Source organism: Lonchura striata, chromosome 2 (genome assembly GCF_046129695.1).
Source record: "Lonchura striata isolate bLonStr1 chromosome 2, bLonStr1.mat, whole genome shotgun sequence".
Lineage (NCBI taxonomy): Eukaryota > Metazoa > Chordata > Aves > Passeriformes > Estrildidae > Lonchura > Lonchura striata.
Window position 1 is genome coordinate 86,382,991 of NC_134604.1, and position 25,455 is coordinate 86,408,445.

The 25,455-nt window shown below is 36.9% G+C and overlaps 1 protein-coding gene across 1 annotated transcript in view; it reads right to left on the reverse strand.

Moving 5' to 3' along the window:
- The window catches only part of MGAT4A (alpha-1,3-mannosyl-glycoprotein 4-beta-N-acetylglucosaminyltransferase A), a 77,600-nt gene that overhangs the window by 32,395 nt on the left and 19,750 nt on the right, over nucleotides 1-25,455 (reverse strand). The window contains exons 3-8 of the mRNA XM_021546685.3: nucleotides 17,556-17,723; nucleotides 14,965-15,105; nucleotides 12,318-12,451; nucleotides 1,336-1,382; nucleotides 662-775; nucleotides 1-40 (exon numbers count right to left, since the gene is read on the reverse strand). The exon at nucleotides 1-40 is cut by the window's left edge and continues 36 nt beyond it. Of these exons, the coding sequence (XP_021402360.1) occupies nucleotides 1-40; nucleotides 662-775; nucleotides 1,336-1,382; nucleotides 12,318-12,451; nucleotides 14,965-15,105; nucleotides 17,556-17,723 (644 nt within the window). The remainder of the gene's footprint in view (nucleotides 41-661; nucleotides 776-1,335; nucleotides 1,383-12,317; nucleotides 12,452-14,964; nucleotides 15,106-17,555; nucleotides 17,724-25,455) is intronic.

Below are 25,455 nucleotides of genomic sequence, written 5' to 3' on the forward strand. Positions count from 1 at the left end.
CATAAGAAAACAATAATCCAAGTTTTGTTTTGTTCTCCATCTGAAATTAAATTGAAAGCTTAAGGTTTATGAAAAAATGTTATTTCAATACAAGCTAACAACATAAAGTAAATTTCATTAAAAGAATTACATATATTAGTGAAATGTTAGGACAGCTGCTTTTGGCACTGTTCCCGCAGGAAATCCACTGTCTGAAAAAAAAGGGAACCAAGCTTTCACCTTATGCTTTAACACAGGCATCAAACTGTCTTAATTTGAACCTGACTTTGTGACAACTACCTGCCATGTCACTAAAAACACATGTGCATGTGCATTTAAAATGGTAATTCAACAAGAACTACTGGGTTTTACCCTGTATTTTCATGAAGAAAAACAGCAAATGAAAGAGTCCACATACAGGAATAAAAGTATATCAAAAGTTTCAGTTCTCCTCCCAAAATTTAACACTAAATAGACTCAACCAAGCATAGGCTCTGATCATGCACAGAACAGCATATAGCTAGGAATGAGATGGATTCACAGAGTGCTTTTAGCATCCCCACACTTGCAAGAATTACAGTAAGAAAACATTTCAAGAATTCACATCCCACTTGTCGTTTTATAAACAACCAAAGTGTGGGTGTGGGAGGAGATGGGAAAAGATCTGGGGGAATAAACCTACCTCACTCTCTCTTTTGAATCTCCAAATGTTTCTTTCAAGTTTGTCAAGTCAGGATAGTATGTTGCAGGAGGGGCTATTACTTCCACCAAGCCAGAATTGATCTCCGTAGAAAACCTGTCAATAGAAACATCCTAAAGTCACATGTGAGATTCTGAGTCCTGTAGTTCCTGTTTGCTGTCTGTTGGAACAGTTATGGTGTCTGGTTATGAGGACTTGCTCAAAGGAGCCATATAAAATAACAGTAGCATAGGAAAAAGTATTGTTTTCCTTAGCATGTCCTTCAGAGCACTATCACCTTCTGCCAATCAGAATCAAACTACATTCTAAACATTTTTTTTGTGTTTTCTCAGAAACTAGTGATTTTTTTCCTGCAGTTCTCTTTGAACATACAGAATACAAGGCCCTAACACAGATGTCACAAATTTCTGTTCGTGTTTAAACAATCCCATCTGTTTATGGTGCACCAAATAATTTAATCCCACTTACTGTTTTACAGTTTAACTGATTGAATCACTGCCTCCTAGTTTGTCTTACTTTTTTGTTCAAAAGTCCAAAGCTCCACGAAATAAAAAGACATTATCTCTTATTTCCAGGATATTTTTAATTGCTTATTACAACTTGATTTAATTTATCATCAATAAACTAAGAAATCTCCAATTAAAACTATAACTTACTCTCTTTCCAGGCTTGCAACAACACTGTTAACATAATCAAGATCAGTCTGGGGAAAAAACAAACAAAAAAATGAAAAGATTACTGATAGTTCTCGAGTTACATATCAAAAGAACGAAGTACAATAAACATTGCAGGTGGCTGTCCTTGAAAACCACTTTCATTATGTAAGATATTGAAGCAATAAAAGAACGCATCACACATGTAGCGATGTCTTACCTCTAATACGAGAATTTTTTTGTAAACAGGGGAATAATTATACCTACACTTAACAGAAAATTGTTAAAACTCATGGACTTGATGACGAAATGATCGCTGAGTGTTTGTGTAGGAAGAACTTCATATTATGATTAAACAATAATAACAATAATAAATAAGAAAATATTACCAAAGAAATCTTTCTGGAAAACAGTGCACTGAACACACACACACACACACACACACACTTCTTTCAAAACTACATCTCCTAAGCTTTGCATTTAAAGCAAATGTCCTAAGTACAGACAGCAGTGAGCCTGCTGCCTTTCTGACTAGGGTTGTTTTTTGCATCAGAAACTAAACTTGAGGGACAACCAATCCTATCAATCACTCAGTTCTCATTGATGCAACAATTCTAAAAATGACTCATTGGTGAAAATACAAATTGTGACATTCTGGAAAAGTCTAGATCATCTAAATTGCCAGCACTGGGCAATTATTCAACCTGGCTGTACACATGCATTCCAAGACAAGAGAATTTGTGAACTCATAAATGTGACTGAAAACCCTGGTCTTTGTTACACTTACTAATCTAATTATTTGACATATTGTTTACATTTTTGAAAAGAACAGTCTATAAATCAACCCAGATTCTGGCTCATGAGGATTCTGGAGAAAAAGTTGTCTTTGAAATGCCAGAAACAAAGGAACAGTTCAAATTTTTTCTGATGAATTTGTAACACAGGATATCATTAAAGGATTATACACAGAGAATAAATTCCTCCCAAGCCTTTCTACAACTGTTAATCTTATTTGATAATGGTGCTCAGACTTTGATCTTAAAAAAAAAAAAAAATCACCATTTCTATTTTTTAAAGATTTATTTTTATGAAATCAAACATAATGCCAGTGACGCACGTTTTTCAAGAAGGATAACAACAGCAGTGGATTTCTTCCAAAAGCAGATTTTAAATACCACAAGAACATGTGAGTAGAAAGTATATCTCATAATTTTATCATAGGTATTTTCTTTTAAGTGCTATGCCTAATGGTGGGCAGAAGTTTTAATAAGCTGGTAAGGTGCTCACAATTTAAAATTCATCTCACACTGCGTTCCACACAAGGAGACTCACAAGTCCATATGGACCTTTATATATCACTGTTTAAATACTTTTATGGATTGTTTATACACATTTAATTAATAGAATGGAATTGGACATAACCTTTTCTTTTTAATTTTTTCTGTGCAACAGCTGCAAATCACAGTAACCTAGTGACTACCTAAAAATAATTTTAGTATATCCATCTTTAACTGAAGTATTTATTTTTGTCTTTTTTCAAAACTCTTAAACATTAAAAATACAGAAAGTATAGTTCAATCATCATGTGAAAAGACAAAAATTTGCATTTCAGTTGGCATGCCAAATTTCAATTACTCAGTCCAGCATTAAGAACTCAAACACATGTAATACAGTCCATACTGAAACTGCATAGAAAAAAACATGATTTATATATATCTACATACACACACTCAGCAGAAAGACAGCTTGTTTCTATTCAGTTTTCCAGAGATTAAAATAAATGCCAGACTTCATGCCAACTGGAAGCATATATTTGATCACAAGCCTGTGCCTTAGTGCACATCTCCTGAGTGGGAACATAGTCTGGAAAATAGGTCAAAACTACCATGAAGCCTTGCTACTGTTTGTAAAACCTTACACTCTTGGATAGAAAACATCATAATAAAAAAAAAAAAAAACAAAAAAAAAAAACAAACAAAAAAAAAACCCTCTGGAATAAGAGTTTTCTCCCTACTTCCCACTATTTGTTTGCGTGTTCACATGAAAGGCTGGCAGTTCCCCCAGTCAGAGCTGCAATCACAATAGGATCACATCAAAAAGATGCAGCTTGAAGTTTTCCAACCTCATGTTGTAGTTTTGGTTGTCACAAAAAGTCAAGAGGGTCTGGTCTAACTGCTATGAACATGAGATACAGAAAATACCACTGTGGCTTAGTAGGCAACCTTTCCTCCTCAATCTGCAATCACTGTATCACTGTAGTGCAAAAGCAGACAACACTTAGAAAGAAAAAGAACACGTAGATTAGAAGAGATTATGTAATTTTTGACATGATCAAATGCATTAAAACACTGAATTTTGCCATCATTTTTAAATAAGCACTTGTATTTATATCTACCAACACCATACAAGATTTAGAACCAGAATTTCAACACAACCCTTCCCTCAGGTTGACTGTTCTCTTTCTACATCAGAACTTCAAGAGACAATCAAGTCCTCTCATTGCCCAGTCTAACAATAAATAGGATCTTTGCCAATACCATTTGGCATGGACATGTCCCAGGAAAGTGGCACTTTGAAGTTAATTCATACAACATCATGAAATAAGTATGAGAATACTTATACAAATTTGATCAAGCTGTGACTATACGCAAGGGAAGCATTAAGTAGACAGAAGATTTTGCAGGGTAGTAATAGAAGGCAATCTGGAATAGTTAAATTAAATCTAAGGATCTTTCAAGCAGTATCAGTAAATTCAATCAGCAACTTAAAAGCAACAGAAAAAAATCCATTATTAATCAAAAGCCATTCCCCATGTTTGAGGAATGAAGTGTTTACTGCCTTGACAAAAATATCAACCTGAAGGACATAAGACTGCTCATCTCCAATAATCTTAAACAGGAAAAGACAAATCCAGATTTATAAAAAAGAAGTCACCAAGAAAGAAAATGTGTTCTTTAGGCTTCCAGCAAAAAATATTTGCTAGATACTAGGTTGACTTTGGAGTAGACTGATGAACTTAAAATCTGTTTCATGGTATCAGTGCTGCTTGTAACTATTGAAATAAAATGTTGATGATGATCGCAACAATACAGTTATGAATGCTTTTGCTTATCAAATCCAAAGCATTACTAAAACTACATTTTTTTCTAACTAAAACTCCTAAGGCTGAAGATTAAAAGAAATCCTTAGAAATTCTGGACCCATAAAAAAGAAGCACAAATTAATATTTTAAGAATAAATCCCTTTAAAGCAATTAAGTGCAAAATTGTGTTAGGCCCCAACCAAAGAGTTTAATTTCCAGCCACAAGGATGCATCTTATCAATGAAGCACATGAAGCCTTAAAAACAACCTCGTCCTGGTGAATGGATCTCTGAGAACTTCATAATGAAAGGTGTAAGGAGGTACCAGCAGTCCAAATCTTTTGGCCTGTTCTTTCTTCCTAGTTATATGAAATTACTCATCTTCAAGGCAATGCAAAACACTTAAAGTAAGACATCTTCCTTTATTCACACCAGACCAAGGATTGATTCTCATCAGCACCTTGCTTCCATCAAAGGCAGCCATGAAATGATACATAGCAAAGAATAAGAACAAGAACAAGACAAGCACATACAACATCCTCTCCTGCTATCATCCATGCTCCTAGCACTTTCAGTTCAGGTTACTTCCTGAGAAAGATGTGATTTTATCTATTTAATGTTCCTCAGTAGACTCATCTTCTGGTACCTCATTAGCATCTCCTTAAGCCTATCTAAATTTTCAACAAGAAAAGAAGATTGTAGCTTATGAGATCTTTGGAGTTCCATAAACCAGTGAACATGGCTGTATCTAAGGCTTAACTCTTTACATCAACAATTTTGATGACAAATGCATGTAGATTTGATGATCTCTCTTTTTAAAAAGCCTCAGAGTCTGTTGTAGAACAAATTGAAGTTGCAGATTGCCAGTGAAATAAGTTTTCAAGTTTCCTCTGTTTTTGCAAAATGTACTCCAGTTCTCTAAAGCCCTTTTATGAAGTTCTGGCAAGGTTGCACATCAAGTTTGTGATTATTTTAACATTTGTCTGAACAGACATCATTATTCTCAACAAATGCAGAAAGAGCCATAGCAGCAGTGAACTTTCTGTACTTCCTTTATTGATTTTTATTAGTGAGTATGTGCGCAGCAAAGCAGTAGAATACATTAGCTAGTAGACAAAATGAGAGGTTAGAAAGTTCTGATGCACAGCTAGCCAAATGTCCTACAAAACCAAGATTTCTTCTTTTAAGAATCAGCCCTTTCATACTGTTGAATGCTGACTTGATACCCTCAAGAATGACAGAAAATAGACTATTCCTAACAATGTAAGAAAAACCATTGCATTTAAGACCAAAAGTTTATTTACTGTCCCAAGTGGCAGATGCATAGAAAAAAAAATGCAATAATAGAATCTCTCAAGCTAAAAAGAACCCAAAAGGTTCATCAAGACCAACACCAAGTTCCTCAAATACCTAAAACTAAACTATATGACTAAAGGCATCATCCAAATGCTTCTTGAACTCTGACAACCATGGTGCCATGACCACCTCCACCGGCAGCCTATTCCCATGACTGACCACTCAGTGATGAATCCTTTCCTAGTGCCCAGTCTGAACTTCCCCTGATGCAGCTTCACACCATTTCCATGTGTCCTGTCACTGGTCACCAGAGAAGGGACATCAGCATCTCCCTCTCCACTGACCACCTCAGGGAAGCTGCAGACTGTGATGAAGTCACCTCTCAGACTCCTCTTCAAAGTTTAACAAACCAAGACACCACAGCTGCTCCTCCAAAGTCTTGCCCTTGAGGACTTTCACCATCTTGAAAATTTATCTAGACTAGATTATCTAGATTATTCAGATCTCAATTCTTAAATGAAATCTATTAGAAGCAGGATTTACTTTATTCAAGGACACCTTTCAAAGAATGAAACAAGCATGCTAATCTGCATAGTGTGGTCATTTCATTGCTTACTAATTACAATTTTGTTTAATCTTTCATCATCCCATAAAACAGAGGTGGGATAATTTTACCACGTATTACATATAATGACAAGCAATATAAAATTACAGCCTTCAGAAAAGGCAAACTACATGTTTATTTGCCTTGAAATAGTAAAAGTACATGTAAGTATCATTACCTATATACAAGGCATAAAATTTTCATAGGAAAAATCAGCCACTAATGTGGCATTTGGACCTATTTTGGGATATATATGCAGTGAAGACAAAGCCCTAAGGAATAAACATGCAGCAGTGGCTTCCAGTGGTTGTAGTGTATATATATAAACAAAGCCTGTGGAAAAAGGTAGTATCATCTTTTAGAGTTCAACAAATGCAGCTGAAGAATAATTATATTCAGGAATAATGTGTCATCTTTCAAATCTGAAGCAGTGAGTTCAAGTTAAATACAGGGAACATGATACCAGCTAGTAAGGCAAGAAACAGGAATGAGTATACTGTCATAACATAACCAGCTGATGTTACATAAGCAAAATGCAGCCTGTGTCCTACATGAGCTAATGACTTCATCTCTCCCTAAAATTCCCCCCTCTACCACATAGGCAAGACATTTATTTCTCTCTCCAGTCATTTCTGTGATTAACCCAATGCAGTTCAGGAAAGGGTTCATAATGCAAAAGCCTTTGGCAGCAATAGCAGGAATACAAGTATACTCTTGTACCACTCCACTCTTGTTTCTCCCTACCCTTGTGCCCTGCCTGTCAGATCCTCAATCATGAGAGCAAATATCCATATGGATTGTGCTGTGAACCACAACAACATGTCAAAGAACAAGTCGAGTTTTTAAGAAAGCCAGCCAGAGCAAAAAGCATCACATTACAACTCAAGACCAGACATTCAGATGCAAGTCATGCTAGTGTCATACAACCACTACTAGTCTTGTGGCATCTGAGAGAAAGCAGCACATACTGCCTTGCAGCATGGGAAACCTTTTGTTGTCCTTGGGGAAGCCATTGGTGAAATGGTCTAGATAGCTTGTCTTCCAGAAGATAGGCAGTTGCTGTGTACAGTCTAAAGAGCCCTTCTACAATTTGAGCTCTTTATTTGGAGGAAGGAAGGCATTTTTAGGTCAAGGCAGATCACTGTAGCAAAACTTGATAGTGTTGCCAAGAATTCAGTGCCAATTCAGTCCACCATACAAGTATGAAGTCACCTGCTACAATGCTTCTGAAATAAGATTATTACTGCTACTTCCCACCTCACAAATACCCTAGATGTCACCAGAGATCAGACATCTCTGGCTATCAATAGTGATGCTCCCTTACCAGAAGGATCAGGTAGTTACTGTGGCCCAGGTGCACCTTGACAAGTATCTCAGAGAACCATTTCAGTCATACAAATCTAGGGCTTGGGGAAAGAGCAAAATCCTGGATTTTATCTTTGTGCTGAGATAGCAAATTTGTCTCAGGTACATTCAAGTTTTCAAATCATGTCAAGGACCTTCTCTTAGATCAAAAAATATTTTTATCACTGGTTTAATTCCTTATAGAAAATTTGCTAGTCACTGACATGAAAAGAGAAGCATAAAATCCTATGCTGGTCCCCAGTATCGCAGTCCATACTTCTGTGTACCAAAGCTTAGGTGACCAAGAAGCAGGGACTGTAAAAACAGCATAAGTATCTCAAATTCACACTGACAGGTCAAGCTACCTTTTCAGATACAAGAGCTGGCAGTATCAAGGTGTGTTCATCCTGATCAACTTTGAGTGAGATGTCCAAAACAAAGATTCCCATCTGTGTAGGCCTTTAATATTATTTGGTGTAGATAATGTATCTTGACATAACAGCTTTGTTCGCTTTTATTTTTTAAAAAATATATGTACATTACACACACACACATATTTATGTACACACTAAGATCTATCAGACTTTTTCCAACTCAAGATGCATGGTCAGATCTTTCACGGACTGGGAATACACTCTCCAGGGCAATACCAAGAAGTGGGCAGATCACAAACAATTAGCAGAAAGCATGAACATCTCTGCAGCTGAGATGATGCTAATACATCCAGGTTGAGAGCAAGACAGGCCCAGAGCAAGAAGAGGTGAAAATAGAGGCTTGTTTATTTTGTGGAGAAGGTTTACATATTGCACTGCAGTGTCAATACCAACAAAACAGGTTCAGCAAGATTTGACCCAGTACATGCACTCAGTCCTTAATTTGCTAAGGCTTTGTTCATATCCGTGCATAGGATGGTACCTTGCTGGGTGCTTGTGTCACACTGACCTAACCAGGACAGAAACTTTTCAAAAGAAATAATAAATAAAAAAAAAAGATTCTCCACAGAAGGAGATCAGAGAAAACACTACTAAAGATCAACATCTCTTAATTTAGTAGCCACTCTTTACATAAATGGAAAACACAGTGACAGTAAAAGATAATCAAGATATGCAAATTTTTCCAGATTAAGTGAACTGTATATACATGAAACAACAGAGTAAGATTTAAATAAAGAATATGTAAGAAAGTAAAACTTGTTGCCTAATGCTCCAAGAACAAATGGCTGGTCAATTACTACCTAGTCAGATGTAATCAGCAGCACACAGAAATAGCAAAATGCTTTTGCATACCTGTAGTGGCTTCCAATTCTTCCTGAAATGATTTGTCCTTCTGATATTTTTGGTCAAATCAAGGGCTTATAGTCTTTCCAGCACACACTGATTACTGTTTCTACAAAAGACTGTGCTAAGTGCAGTCTCTGATTAATGAAGTGGACTGACAATAATTTATGATATATTTAGAACAAGTCTAAGATGCAATTCCTTCATTGTAAATTATCTCCCCACAGAAAAAAAAAAAAAACCCAACATTTTGTTTAGATACCAGAAAAGTATTCTAATTTCTCTCATATTCAGTTGTGTGTGTATATATATGTCTATTGTTCCACTACGATAATTTAAAGTACTTCAAAACCATGTTTCCCATATTAATTACGAACCCTAATAAATAAAAATACTATAGAACAACTTTAACTCAGAGTTCATGGTTTCTCAAACCTAGAGTCTATGGCTTATTCCGAAAGCAAGTTCTCATACAAAGCAGGTTAATGAGATTTAAATAATTTGTTTTCAACTCATATGAGCTAGGAACTAGCTACATAGTGAGGGGGAATAAAAAGATTTTGAAGTGTTAAGGAATAATGAATCATACCTATTTATTAGTCATCCTAATGAATACCTGCAAGTTATTCTGCCATAAAGTTATTTTAACAAATTGGAGAACACAGACATATGTCAGTAACTAGGACAATTGAACAGTTTACTGTCAAGCAATTCTAGTAATTATTTAAATTGGTGATTAGTTGTCACATCAGCAGAGGTATTTCAGAGTTTCTTGAACTTCCAGTATGGAAATTTACTGTGTACAATTATATTACTGAGAAATATCCATACAGTAAATGAATATGCAGATCTCTTTATTTAGCAACCATAATTCATCTATATTTACTAGCTCCACTGTTTACACTGTTGATGCTGTTTGCAGACGGCCATTAGCCTTCTAATTTGTTTTCTAGTAAAAAATAAAATTACAAGAAATGAGTGAGATTGAACTACTGAAAAAATAGCAGTATTAGAAGAGTTGTGTAGCATGCTTAGCACAAAGTGATTACAGTCCACGATTGTGGCTCTAACCAGTGCTTCTTAAACACTGTAAATTTGATTTCTCAAACAAAAATAGCAAGAAAAATACTAAAATCCTTTTAAAATGTTATTTTTTCTTTAATTATATTTTAAAACCATTTTTGTAATCTTGTGCTCCCTTTTTTGTTGTTGCTTCAAGCTATAGACAAGGCACAGATAGTAATTTTAAGCTTATTAGCAAAATTATATAACCTCACCCTATGACCATTTCTTACTGTACTTAAACTGCACATATGTTTGAGCAGAGGCCATACCTTTCTTTAGAAACTTTTGACATAATTTTTAACAAAAGCATAGTGGGTCAAAGTTCTAAAGTATTTTTAAATAAGCCTTTATTATTGCACATGCTAATGATAGCAACAGTTTAATGCATTTCAGGCTAGGATACCCCACAGAAAAGGCTATAAAAGACACAGCCCTTCTTTTTGTTGAAGGAGAAACAGAAATCAGAAACAGAGGAGTAGGCCTTCCTTCAAACAGCCAGAGAAAATGCTTAATGAACCTACAGTTTTCATCTTGCAGAAGGAAATTGAAACATACAGAATAACTCTGAAAAAGCACAGCATAATTCAGGATGAAGTATTTAACGCACCGTACTAATTATGTAGAGTTCCCTGTAGCAACTGCAAAGCAAACTCTAAGATATTGAGCTTAAGAAAATAAAAACGTGGTTCAAGAATAAAGAGGGAAAGATAATAAATTGGATGGAGTAAAGAAAAAGAAAGGCAAATCTAGCAAGCAGTTACAAGAGAACAGAAATGTAAACTTTGGTTCTTCAACTGTTCCCATACATTCCTGACTCACAGTGCCCAAAACAGGTGCCTGAACAAGCACACAGAACTGCTCCCAAAGTGCAATAAAGAGGTAACACACAGGGGGTAACTGCTGTGTACCCACAAAACTCTCTATGGGCACAGGAGCAGTAGCTCCCATGTTGAAATGTTCAGTTCACTGGTAATCACTGCTGTAGAAACACTCCCAAGGTGAGAGTATTCCACAGCACCTCAAAGGAAGTTTCCAGCTATGGAAAACCCAGGTACAGCAATATGGCTTGTCTAAGGCAAAAAAAGATGGTGCAGATGGGGACACTTCCCTCCTATTCCAAATTTTGCAGAAGACAAGAGAATCCAATGAAAACAGACAGATCTCATAGCTCAGACTTCTTTAAGCAAAACAAAAAGAAACTTCAGTTTTAAACCTCAAAAAGAAGCCACACTCACAGGCAATAACATTTCTCCAACTAATACACTGAAGACAAACACAGCATTCCAGTAATTCAGAAGGCATTCTGTTCCCCTGATATTCCCAACCAAGATATGCTTTAAAAACATCTCTTTTTTTTCCAGAAAAACAGTATCTATCCAGACAGATAGTTTTTGACTGGCTGTCAAGAAAACGAAAATAGAGCAATTCACATTAGAAAACACTAAGAAATAATTCTCAGATAAAAACAAAATGTTCAAAAACTTTCTAATGAAAGTTTTAAAATATACTGATAATAGAAGTATTAAAATGCCCGATTTTCCACTGATTCATCCCTGAATGGACACTGGCTCTCTAAATTAAAATAATTTTCAGTTATAATTGGGGATTTGAATTTTCATCTGTGGGATTTATAAAAGACTGTTTCAGCAGAGCACTACAGTTAGATGGATGAAGGTCAAACATAAATATAAATTTCCCACTGTCCAAGTCAGACTTCTGAGAAAAGCATAGAGAACAAAACAGGTACATGCAATTCCCAGCATACAACAGAATTATTTCTGAAAGTACTCTATCATTTTCCTAAATTTGATTTCCACTAAATCAGAGCCAAAGTGAACAAACAGTCCAACTGAACACTGAATTAATCCATTAAAAAGGTCTGGGCTTCAAACATTCACATTGTCCAGAAAATTAATTCAATAACAATCTGTGCCTCACATCTCCAACTGCAGCACTCATTTGACAGAGGACTAAGCAGGAGCACAAAGAAAATGGGAAGAATCCTCCCCTACAACAGAGTTCCTTAGCCATTATTCTTATGTTGAAGAATAGCACATCTTTGCCACTAAATATAAACTAAGATTTGCAAAATAACCACTCCACTGAATCCATATCTACCATTCCCCTTATAAACAGAAAAAGCTGAGCTCTTCAGGATTGTATCTCAAAAACCCAAGACTGACACTTTCCTTTTCCTGGAAGGAGAGTCATCTGTCTACATCTTGAAAAAAAGTAGATCCTCATCAGTTCCTGAAAGGAATGTTACTTGTGATTAAAGGCAGGTTAGAAATTGTATTAAAAAATTAAAGTGATTTTACCTCTCCTATAAAGACAACCATAACACAATCCAGTTTTTCTTCAGGGGACAGCTTATCAATAAGGGAGTGGAGAGTTTCTGTAAGGTAAGACTTGACTTTTCTTTTCACTGTAGGTATTCCCATTACAATGGAAACTGAAATCAAACAAACCAGAAAGGTACTTTCAGTGATTGCACACACAAGATAGAAAACAAAAATCTTGCAATAAGGCATTGCTTAATAAATGCAAAGGTTTAAAAGGTGGAGATAGCAGTAATTAAAAATAGTTTAAAAATATGCCACTCGGCATCAGGAGTATGACTAACAGCTAACACCAATTCTCAAAACAAACATAGAAGACCAAAAAACTCAATCCTAGACATGCCAGACTATTGTGTAGGTGTGATGGGCTGATCCTGACTGGATACCAGGTACCCACCAAAGCTGCTCTATCGCTCATCTCCTCAACTGTCAGGAAGGAGAAAATATAACAACAGGCTTGTGGGTAGAAATAAGGGCAGGGAGAGACCCCTCGTTACTGTCACAGTCAAAGCAGACTTGAGAAAGTTAATTTATTACTGATCAAATTAATATAGGATAATGAGAAATAAAACCAAATGTTAAAACACCTTTCTCTCACCCTTCCCTTCTTCCTGGGCTCAACTTCACACCTGATTTCTCTATCTCCTCCCTACCAGGAGCACAGGGAATGGAGGCTGGAATTCAGTTTATCATACATGATCTCCACCACTTTTTTTTCCTCAGTAGAAGGACTCCTCAGACTCCTCCCCTGATCCAGCACGGGGTCCTTACTATGGCAGATGGTACTCCATGAACATATGCAAAGTAAGTTCTTTCCCCAGGCTGCAGTTCTTCATAAACTGCCTCAGCATGGGTCCCTTCCATGGGCTGCAGTCCTCCAGGAACAGGCTACTCCAGTGTGGGTCCTCCACAGGGTTGCAAGTCCTGACAGTAAACATGCTCCAGCATGGCTTCCTCTCTCCATAGGTCCTGCCAAGGAGCCTGCTCCTGTGTGGGCTTTCCATGGGGTCACAGCCTCCTTTGGGCATCTACCTCCTATGACATGGGGTCCTCAAGAGGCTGCAGGTGGATATCTGCTCCATAGGCTGCAAGGACATAGCTGCCTCTCCACGCTCTTCACCACAAGCTGCAGGGGCCTCTGCCCTGACACCTGCAGCACCTCCTCTCTCCTACTGCACTGGCCTTGCATGTTCTCACTCCTCTCTCCAGCTGCAGTTGCCCTTGAACAGTTTTCCCCCCACCTCTTCAATTTGTTATTCCCGTGGTGCAGGTCTGGCTATTGGTTCCACTGGAGACAGGGAAAGCTGCTGGCCCCTCTTAGAGAAGTACCCCCGTAGCCTCCCTGCTACCAAAACATTGTCACACAAACCCCAATACAAAGGGAAATATTCAACAACCACAGTATTATTCAGACAAGGTTCACCAAGAGTGATTAAACTCCCTAACTGAAGTTTAAAAATAAACTGGTATAACCATTCTTCAAAACTCAAGTATTTAACTTCTCAGAAGTCATCTTTTAAAATAATATTGCCGAAAGCCTCTATTACTTTCCTTGCACCTGGTTTCAGTTCTTCTAAATGAACAAGTCCAGGACAACAGAACTGCATGGAAGTTCCTAAACAAAATTTCTTCTCTCTGACAAAAGCACCACAAATGCAAAGCAATACAACCCCAGCTATAATGTTATTATGATCTTTCAGCAGGGCATTTGAGTCCTGTGCTGCTTAACTTTCCATAGTTTTTCTTCTTCACTGTACCCAGGGCTGGCTACTTACTGGGAACACTGCAGATAACAGCAGGAATTCAATGAAAGGATAAAGCAGACTTCATGAAGTCCTAAAACCCTGAATTTCTTCCATCTGTTTAAATAAATCTGATTCCTATTTTCTAATTCCAAATTTCTACCATATATTCCCAGAGGGACATAATATAGACTTCACTTAAAATAATAACAAATTAATAGATTTTTTCCCCCCTGAACCACAACATTGAAATAAAAGGTATTTATAGTCAGGAAAATAAACTTGTGGCCTGAGCCCACACATTTCTCATACAGGCATGTCTTCTGCTAAAAGAAGAAGCAATCAAACTGAAGTAATGAAAAAATACAAGTCACGAGTAACTACAACACTGATTTTTTTTTTCCCCTCCAATCACTGTCCAGATTTTATTGATGCAATTATATCTGGTTATCTTAGTTCTTGCAACTTTTAATTTATACATTGAAATATACTGTTCAGAACAAGAGAAACATCAATGCTAAAATAATTATAACCATGCATGGTTGCCCTGCAAATCTGAAAAGCCAAAAGGATATACCCATTAGCAGTTCAGAATCTAAAATGCTTGAGCTTTGTTTCCTTTGAGCTACAAAAAATTCATCCAAATTAAATGCTTCTTAATGTATACCTTAACACAGCTTGTGGTGTGACTGAGATTATGCAGAAAAGAGCAAAGCTGAAACCAAGCTCCTTTCATCTCAGATTCAGTGTGAATTCAAAGGATATCAATATCACACAAGTTAAATGAGATAACCTTCATCTACCACGAAATGCAGTAAATTCTTTTCCTAAAACTAGAAGGTCCTCCAGATATAAAACATGAAATAACCATCATATCAGCATACCTCCTGTCCTTCCAAGGCCAACCTGCACAGAAGGTTGAAGGCTTCCTTCATTTTTCAACAAATGAGGCAAATGGTAATAGATATTTGGCACTTGAAGAGATTTTTTACTTGTTAGCTCTTTTAACAATTTCAGCGTCTCATCTGCAAACATACATGAAATCAGTGATGCAGAAAACAAATTATATAAAGTTTTAAGCAGTAATAAACAGTATAAAATGCTTGGCCCTAAGTGAAAGCCAGAATAAATTGTGCAATTTTCTGAGTCATTGTATCTTGTCTACAAAGGAAGTCTTTTCTTATTCCAGTTTTTTAAAAAAATGATGACAAAGGCTATTTTGCACCTATAATCTTATTACAGATACAGTTAATATTTACATGATCACATAAGATTTAGTGTGAATTTACAGAAATAAAGTGCTCCATTTATTTGGGTGGGTTGGTGGTTTTGCTGGGTTTTTTCCCAATTAAACAAATGGGAGGCTTATTTCCCTAGATAATTTTTCACTTTTGCTTACAGAGGTCATCACCATCCAGTAAACACTACTGCAAATAACTTTTCAGAGCTATGAACACATACTGGAATATACTGCACATAGAGATACAAAATAAAATAGCATTAAATATACAGTTGATATTTTGCGTATTCCTAAAAAAAAAAAAAAAAAGGCAAATTTAATTTAGTCCATTAGAATAAAATTATCCTATTAGATTCCATTAGAATCAGTCTTGCTGTTTCTAGTGCAACTGCCTTTCAGTATGTCCAGGTGGCTTTCAAAGTTGCAAATAACAGTTTTTAAAATTACCCTGCTGGGTATGTTGATTTTCTTGCATCAAGTGTGAAAACAACTCATTTCAAATGAAAAATATGATAGCATATGGATCTTTGAAAACTTATGGGATTCATAATATCAAGTAAAAAATCATAGTCAAGGTTTCTTGAGATAAAATTGAGAAGCAAGAAAAAGCCATAAGTGTAATTCCTCTCAGATTCTTAGCACAGCTTCTACAAAGATAGGTGGGTTTTATTGTGGATTTTGGTTCTGTATGTTTGAGGATTTTTAAAGTATTTATTTTTAGGTGAAACTAAATTCCTAACCATGCCAAACCTCACAAAAAGCTTTGTAAATAGATGCCATAAGTAGGTATGTCCATTTTGATAGACTCCAATACAGGCACATTTTACTTTTCCTGCTAACATTTCTTTAACTTCATCTGCAAAATCTGGACTAAATTCTGTCCAAGTATGACAGCTCTTGTCTGAATGAATAAGGATCTACACAAAACAATCTGGAATTCTTTCAGCTTCAAAGAGAGCAAAGAGTATTATGTATACTTAAGCGTATTAAGCTTAATAAAAACCTATCTAATACTATGTTCTGAGAACAAAAGCTGAGTAATTCAGCTGGATTCCCATTATGACTCTACATGGCAAAATGTGTATGTCCATCCCAGCTGGGATCCAGACATGGTAGAATGTTAAATGAATTAGTACTTTCAGCTGCATCAGAAGAGAGTAACTCCTTATAAGCATATTGCCTAAAAGCAAGCTAAGTCAGTTTTAGAAACAAATGTGGTAATAACTTAATCCTAAATCCAGAATCAAAATCATTTGACCTCCTCCATGCTTTACTTTAAAAGTAAAACCACACAGATGAAATAGGAAGACAAGATTTATAGACCATGCTAAATGTAACCTTTATCTGTGCAATTCCTGGAGATACAGGGAACTACTGAGATCAGGCCATTAGTGTCAGACTAATGAGTCTGACATGAGTGGCATCACTACTGGAGCCTATAATTATAGCCATTTCCCAACAAAAAAAAAACTATTGAAAATAGTAAATCATAGCACAAATGCAAGTAGACAACAAATTCAAAAATCTTGTTCCAGGCTTTTGAATTACAAAACTCTGAGTTTCAATTCCTTATAACCAACTCCTTAAGACCAATATAGTGAAATTTCTGTAACCTACCAAGTCAGACAGCTTGACAGAAAATTTGTACTTATCTGCAATTCATTTTCCATGCACAAAAAATCAGAGCAATGAAACAGTAACAGTGTGATTTTAAACATTAACATCAATAGTCTGGTGAACCATCCGTCCCCAAACTGGGAGACATCTTCCAAATCATAAGCAATACTTTAGTCTGTATGATTTAATACTTTCCAGTTGACTTTTAAGCTTATTTTAACTGCTTCAAGTTCATTCATTTCTTCTGTTTTCTCACTTTTCCCCTCTGAGTGAATTTAAAAGTGATGTAAATTAATTGTCAAAATACATTCAACAAAAGACAAGTAACCAGTAATAGATAAGTAACCAGAAGTTCCAAACTTTGGGAGCTAGGTGTGGAATAATTCTTATGACTTTAGGGAGCGAATAAGGGTGTGTGAATCATTAAGGACAACAACTGGAAAAAAACAAACCAAAACACCCACATCATATACAACTTATTACACATTATTTATTCACACTGCTGAATGTTTCATTCAGCTCTCTTGGGAGCAATTCCTTATTCTATAATAAGAAATATAGTAATAACAAGAAATATTGGCATTGTAGAGTCATAAAAAAATACCTCAGAGCGTGTACCTGAGAAATTATTCATGGCATTCTTACTGCCATTGGTTTCTGCCACGGCCCTCCTGAACTGCTCCAGGATGGCGTTGAGCTCGGAGGAGCGCTGCAGCGTGCGGTGCTCGGCGATGCGCAGGCGTTCCTTCAAAGCGTGAAACTCCCGCTGATAGGCAATCAACTTTTCTGGGGAGAAAAACCACGATCCAAGTTATTTGTGGAAACAAGCACCTCCTGACAGATCCCACCAGTGTCTAACGCTGCTCAGCTGTGCAGCACCTGGAATGCTCCCAGGAAGGCCAAGCCTGGCATGGCCCCACCTGAGGAGCTGGGTGCCAACACCCAATGCAAGAGGTAGATGGTGGACTATTATCTGTTTCCAACAAGCGTCTCCTGTGGAAAAACCAGTTGGATTAACATTCAGGCAGTGCAGTCACTCACACACCACACTCACCACAGCTGGCTCAGTGAGAGAGGCAAGAAGGGTCTTTTTGCAGGAGCTAATTCCAGCATGATTTATTGCGTGGAAGCTGAAGGGAGCCCAGGCGAAAAACGAGGGCTACCACGTGCTCTGGACAGCTTAAGAATGGGAAGGGATGGGGGATGGAGCTAAGGGCAGGGCAAGGGGGATTGGTCTCCCAGGGGAGAGGGGCAGCCACCAGGGATACCCAACCAGTGAGGAAACAGGGAAAGGGCAGAGGTCCACAAGGGAATCTCGTCTGTCCCACAGGAGGAATGAACTCTATGTCTCATTGTCTTTCCAAGGCAATGCCCTTGGGAATTGGCTGAGGGGAGGGAGTTCCTGTAATGGGTGCTACAATAGGCAATCAACTTTTGTAGGGAGAAAAACCACGATCCAGGTTATTTGCGGAAACACGCACCTACTGACAGATCCAACCAGCATCTAACGCTGCTCAGCTTTGCAGCACCTGGAATGCTCCCAGAAGGCAGAGCCTGGCACAGCCCCACCTGAGGAGCTGGGTGCCAGCACCCATCCAGCACAGCGAGGGTAGAGCTGCACACACTGGGATGGGGGCAGCCATTGAGGGGGGATGCCCCTCACCACAGCCCCGGACCAGGGACACCCTGAGTATCCAGCACTCAGCACAAAGCAGTTATGAAGCATTTCTTGGAACAGATGCCCACAAACCATTTCTTTTAAGAAGCCACACAGACGTGGCCCCTTACAAAAGCACAGGTTACATCTTGCAAAACACCCTTCTGAATACTTTGTAAGGATGAGTGGACCTTGACAGTATTTCAGTCATATCTATTTTAAACCCAAGTTTTAACTTTATGGCTTTATCGTCAGACCCCGAGAACTGAAGAACAAAATTTTTATCAAAATTCTACTGATGTTGATACATACATATAGTCCTGAAAGGGGACCAAAAGGGAGATGGAAACACCAAAACCAGTTTGCTGATATATTTATTCCCTTTTCCCTACACCCAGTAAAGTAAGTGGGCCTAGATTTTGTATCCTTCCTTCTTCCTATTGGTAATTTCCTCAAATCTTCTGCTCGCCATCATCACTATCACCCTCTTTCAACCAATATACAGGAATACTGGAGTATTTCAAGTGAATTTGTAACTCATAATCAATATTCCAGCCACTCAGATGACATCCACTGACATACCTCTATTGTTATTTACCTACCAATTTCTAGACTTTTCGTACTGGGAAGGGAAGCAGAATTTTAGCAAGCAATTTGAAACCCTTCCTGTTGCTATATTACATAACACACAGGGCAAAAAAGGAATTAGAGTCAACTTCCCTTGTTAATAAGGCTGCTTTTCCTCCAAATTCTTTCAATTTACATCTATTTTCCTCTTTTTTTTTTTTTTTTTTTTTTTTTTTTGGTAGTTGGGATATACAGCTCCCATTATGGTTAGAAAACTTAATTAACTAAAATGCGCTCTGTTCTAAAGATGGAAAAATAAAAACATAGTTCACTACCTCTTAAAAACATCTCCTTTGCCAGCTTTATTTTGCTTCTTTCATTAAAACCAAATGGTTATTGCTTTTGTGCCAACAAACCCAGAACACAGATGCTGGCCCACAACACAGTTCTAGGCACACTATGCACTGCTGACTGAATCCAGGCTGCTATTTGAAATAGGAATTGATGCTTTAGTCAGCAGCACTTAGAAGACTGGGAAATTTTTTTTGGAGTTTCTGGGATAAAGGCCATTCTTATTTGCCAATGATAACTAACAAAAGTAGTTCAGTTCTGATGCTTCCAGTGAACTGTATTGGTATTGCATTCTTGGTACTTGAGACCTCAAAAGCATTAATTTCTTTGAAAAATACTAGACAAGTAGTCAACTTCCCACAGTTCCTTCAACCAGACATAGCTAGGTTAAGGAGGCTGCTCTAAAAGATACATAAACTCTGGGCACCTATCCTCCACAAATATAAGGCAATTTTTTTCCATTAGGCACAATATTATTCAGTCAAGTATAACTAAAAAATCCTAAGATTACAAATACAATAAGATTTTAAAGTCTACTACCCTATGAGTATTTTTCTAATTATTTATGCAAAATGAAATTTAAAAACTATTATTTGTTTACGTGAACTTACGTGACCTAAAATATTTCCATCTCTAACCCTAGTAAAGCGAGCACTTTTCATGTTTTTGGAGATTAATGTGTAATTTGACATTTTGGTACTTGTTTTATAATATGGTTGGTTGTACTTTTAAACTAAACAAATTAAATTTAAATACCTGACACTCATATTTTTAGCATACTTTCAGTACTTCAAAGATAATTGCTCAGATACTTATTACTTACAAACAAACAAAAAACACAACAAATCTTATCTCATACAGAAAGGCACTTGCAAAGGAGAAAATACTTCTTAGACTCTTACAGTACCACCATTAGCAGTGACCATGTCCCAGACTTTAGAAAAGCATCCCTTAAGCCATCAGCAGTTTAAAAATATTCTACTTTGACTTTTCAGAGTTCCTGACTAAGTACGTGAGAATGAGCCTACAAGATTAAGTTTAAGAAACTATTTTTATTTAAACTTTGACTGACTTCAAGTTTGGTAGAGAAAGTCCTATTTAAATAATTTGGTGTCATTCTGTGATAAAATCACCATCCTCACGGATGAGGGCAACATGAAGGTAAGGCAGTGGTTGGTGCAGTCTCACCTGGAGTGCTGTGTCCAGTCTGGGCCCCACAGTTTAAAAAGGATGTGGAGTCCTCTGAATGCATCCAGAGGAAAGCAACACAGCTGGTGACAGGGCTGGAAGGGCTGTCCTGGGGACTTTGGGTCTGTCTAGTTTGGAGAAAAGGACGTTGGAGGGGTGACCTCATTGCTCTGTGCACCTTCCTGAGGGGGGGAATTGGAGCGGGATGTGTTGAGCTCTTCTCTCTGGTGTTTAGTAATAGGACACATGGGAATGGTCCTAAGCTATGCCAAGGGATGTTCAGATTGGACATTAGAAAGCATTTCTTTACTGAGACATTGGTAAAAAGCTGGAACAGGTTTCCTGGAGAGCATAAAGTATTTATGAGATGCCCTGGACAATGCCCTTAATAACATGCTTTAGCTTTTGGTCCTGAAGTGGTCAGGCAGTTGGACTAAATGATTGATGGTAGGTCCCTTCCAACCGAGATATTCTATGACAAGCTGACTTGTACGCATTGTATATACAAAAGTCAATAGTGCACCTGATATTTTCAAAATACATTTGACCATTTAGTGTTTTATTGTCCAGAGATTTCTCTAAAACCAAAATAAATTGAATTGATTTCTTGTCCAGAGGTATGAAAACATTTTTTTAATTGCTATTACAGTAAAAAGGGGAATACTGAAGAGAAAACAGAGGTCAGTGATCATTATCATAAGTAAAAAAGGATTATTTTTCTACAGGATTATGAATTCTGTTCTTATTCTCATACTGAAATCTAGAGTTATTTAAGGAAACAGAAGAAGGAATTCAGACAGTAAGTTATTGGCCTTACAGCACTGATGGAAGAACCCCAAACATATCTGTCTGTTCTCCAACAAACTAAATATCCCTCTAATAGCAGCTGTAGCCAATATTGAAGACATCTGGTCTCCAATAATTTCAGCATACAAGTATATTTTTATTCAAGAATAATGTACTATTTTACATTGAAATGAGAAGATATTCCACAATTTTCTCTGGAAGCCAGAAAGCAAATAAAATATCAAATAAATATAAATAAAATATCTTGTTAAGAAATTACTTGAGCACTGAAAGCATTAATTCTTCACAATTTTTCTCTTAAATTCTAGTTGGCTCAGCAAAACTCTCGAAGCTAAAGACTAAACATTTCAGCTGGCCAGATGCTGTACAGTTCTCCCAACACTATGTCAACTGAATCGGTACTTTATTAACTTTTTTCCTTTGTTGCAATACGTTCTCTTAAATATGCAGAATTTAGAATTTAGACAAGTTCACTTGAAAGTTGATGCAGTATTCTGAAAAATGAAAATTAAAATGAAACTTGGATGGTTTGCCAGTTTTTAACCAGAGATGAAACCTCAGCTCTCAGCCTCTTCTGGGTTATTTACAGTTCTTCTACTAAATAACTGCTAAAAAATTATTCCAAAAAGACATCACTAATCAAAATTACAAACTGGGTTCATTCTCCTCTTAGCCACAGACAATATTGACTACATAAATTGCTAAAGAGTTGTCTAAACTTGAAGAAAAATTCAAAGCTTTAAAACATGAAGTTTCTAACATCTTAGCATCTCGGAAACACTTAGTTGGTTAGTTTGGGCTTTTGTACTTCTTGAAAAAATCTGTTCATGTTCTTCAACCCCTGCATTTTGTAACAGAAAAGAGCTTTCCCTTGACATAAAAATGGACATATAAGTAAAGGAATAAGAAAATAGGTTGTTGTTTGAATTTAGAAAAGCATTTTACAGAGAATTTCAACCCAACTGAAATAGCATAAATCTGAATTGCAGGTAAATTACCAACACTGTCAGAACACTTGCTGTATTCTAATTCCAAATGAAATATCTACTGAACAATAAAACAGAAAAAATACTGTGGAAACTCAATCAAAGCAATTTTAAGACTATACAGCTTCAAAGTAAAAAAAAATCATCAACAGCTTAGTTTTTTCTTCATGTTACTCTCTTAGCGAAGTTAGATTTTTAATGCCCCAAGCCTGTCAGTGTTTAAGAGGCATTTGGACAATGACCTTAACAACATGCTTTAGCATTTGGTCAGCCCTGAAATGGTCAGGCAGCTGCACTAGATGACTACTGTAGTTCCCTTCCAATTGAAACAGTCTAGTCTAGTGTAACATGAAAACTTTATGAAGAAACTATTTGAGTGCACCTCTAAACTGAGTGGAGTGCACACTTGTAAAAGGAAACAGAATTGCCTAAAAAACCTTTCACAACCCAAGAATGTTTTGGCGATTCTCATATTATCATTATTCCTCAAGGAAAGCTTTGACTGTCTCCTAAAAGAACTACAGTCTACAACATAAAAAGCAGTATGAAAGCTTTGCAAGCTATTATTTATCTTATCAATCAAGCAGGTTCCCAAACACGTTAAATCACAGGCCATTTTCACAACTGAAAATTGAACATGTTGAATTAAGATTGTTGAACTAAGGTGGCTGCATTCACATAGATAAATAATTAAATAAATAAAAGACAGGCAATAATTTACTCAAGAGCTCTGTTTTAGTATGGCTGGCTGTACCAAAGGCAGATGTGTCAGATAGGATCACGAAAAGCTTTATGACCTTCCCATATCACAAACAGGCAGTTGAGCTTTCCTTCAAACTCCAAACCAGCTAAACACCCAAAGTGATGGATCTGCCACACAGACTAAAAGGTAATCAGCAATAGACTTGGCACTCAAAAAAGATAGCAAGCCAAGCACAGAGGGCTTAGCTTTGCCAATTAATTGTAGGCCTGATTTATATTTCTTGCCTTTGCCCTTGCCCAACTGGACCATAGAAACCTCACCCCCTTTTTTTATTAAAGAACAACGGGACACACAGACAAAAGGCTCTGGTTGGCAACAAAACACTGTGCACAAATACTTAATAAGTAAAACACCTAGAGAAGGAACAGATACCTGATACAAAAGGACTTTTCCCCTACCCAAGGGGCGAAACTTTAAATCATTATTCAAGTCAACAGTGTAGCACAATCCTACATTTGCCAAGGCAAAAGCCTCATTTTTCTGTACACCCTGTTGAAGTGTTATTAAAATGCCATTAAATAAATGTTTGAATCTGTGAGAACACACTGTGGTAAGTGCTAATACAGGTATTTCGGTGATTAGGTATTCTACAACTCATTTACTCCCATTATAAAAACCCTACAGTAGTTACCATCATGCCACGGGTCAGAGACACTAACAAGCTTCATGTATTAATTCATTACACTCCCATCAAGGATGTTGATCAGTTTACAGGTTGATACAGACTAGAGCTCTGAATTGGCAGCGAGCTTCCACATTGAGTTTCATACAGTCAGTGGTGAGACAAGAGGAGGTTGCTCTTCAGTGAATTAGGGATTTGTCAACATGCCAGCCAATTCAACCTGCCACAGCTCTTACAGGAATACTTTTTGTTTGAACTACATGAGGTATAAAAATTAAGTCCTTCACTTCCTGTAAAATCAGTTCAGATGTTTTACATGATCCATGAAGTTGTAGTATCAAGTAAATCAGTATCCTGTAAGTCATGATGATACCTGCATGGACCTACACTTCATTCCCACAGATGTAAGCAACAAGAATTTTTTAGATCATGCTTGGTTTTTAATACCTATGTACCTTACAAGCTATCATATTTGTAATATTACTGATAAAATACTTATCTTCATCTCTTAAAAGCATATATCCTTTTTAATTAAAATCCTGCTATGCTAATATGTGGCAGACTAAATTATTTCCACTGTCACCCAAAAAAATCTGAATTTCTCTAGTACATAAAATAAAATTCTTACCAAGCTAGCACTTAAGTAATTCTAAACTTCATCTTAAAACTGACACTTATTTTGACAAAGGCTACACTTTCTCTTTAGACAAGTTTTGCCAAATATAACTGCAAATACAATTACCCAATACTTTGATATGAAATTCTGTTCCTACTGAACTGTGCAGTCATCCAATATCCACACAAAGATGCACAGACAAAATACGCATATAAATGCCACTGAGATAGTGTGCACATTGCTTCCACTGCCCTTTGGAAGTGACTCCAGAGCTCAGAAGATATTCACAAGGCACAGACGAGGCACTGCATTCTCAAATGTCCAACCGAGGGCAGGCAAGCAGAGGAATTGTCAAACCAATCACACAGGCACAGACAAAAAGCTATGTCCACACAAGAGAGATATTAGAGATGTTCCAGAATCCTCCTGTGACATTTAGACTTACAAAAACAGCAAAACGCTGCAGCAAGCTGAGCTAATTATCATGTGTCAAAACCTGCACATAGGCACAGATCATATTTATAAATCAGCAATGTCAAACAGTGAAGAGTAAAGAAGGTGTTAACAAAATTTGTCCCCAAAGTTTAAACCTCAAGTGTGCTCACAAATCAGATTCTGACTTATCTGAAAACTGGCTAAAAGCTGATATATGGTGTCCTTGAAATGTTACAATGTATTACCATGGATGACTACTCAACAAAAGCTAATTAGCTTCCCTGCTCTTAAAGTGAAATTAAAACCTTTTATAAACAAGCTATGATGAGTTATAAAATCTAAAGCAGTAAAGCAATCAACCATGCAAATACAAATAAAGCAGTATACTGTAAAGGCTAACAACAAGACATGCTATAAATAAAAGCTCTTAAGAAAACTGCTCAAGGTCAAATTTTATCAGTCCTCTTTGAACACTTGATTCTGTAGGCCTTTTTAGTTACAGCGTTTGCAGCTATGCCTATTCATA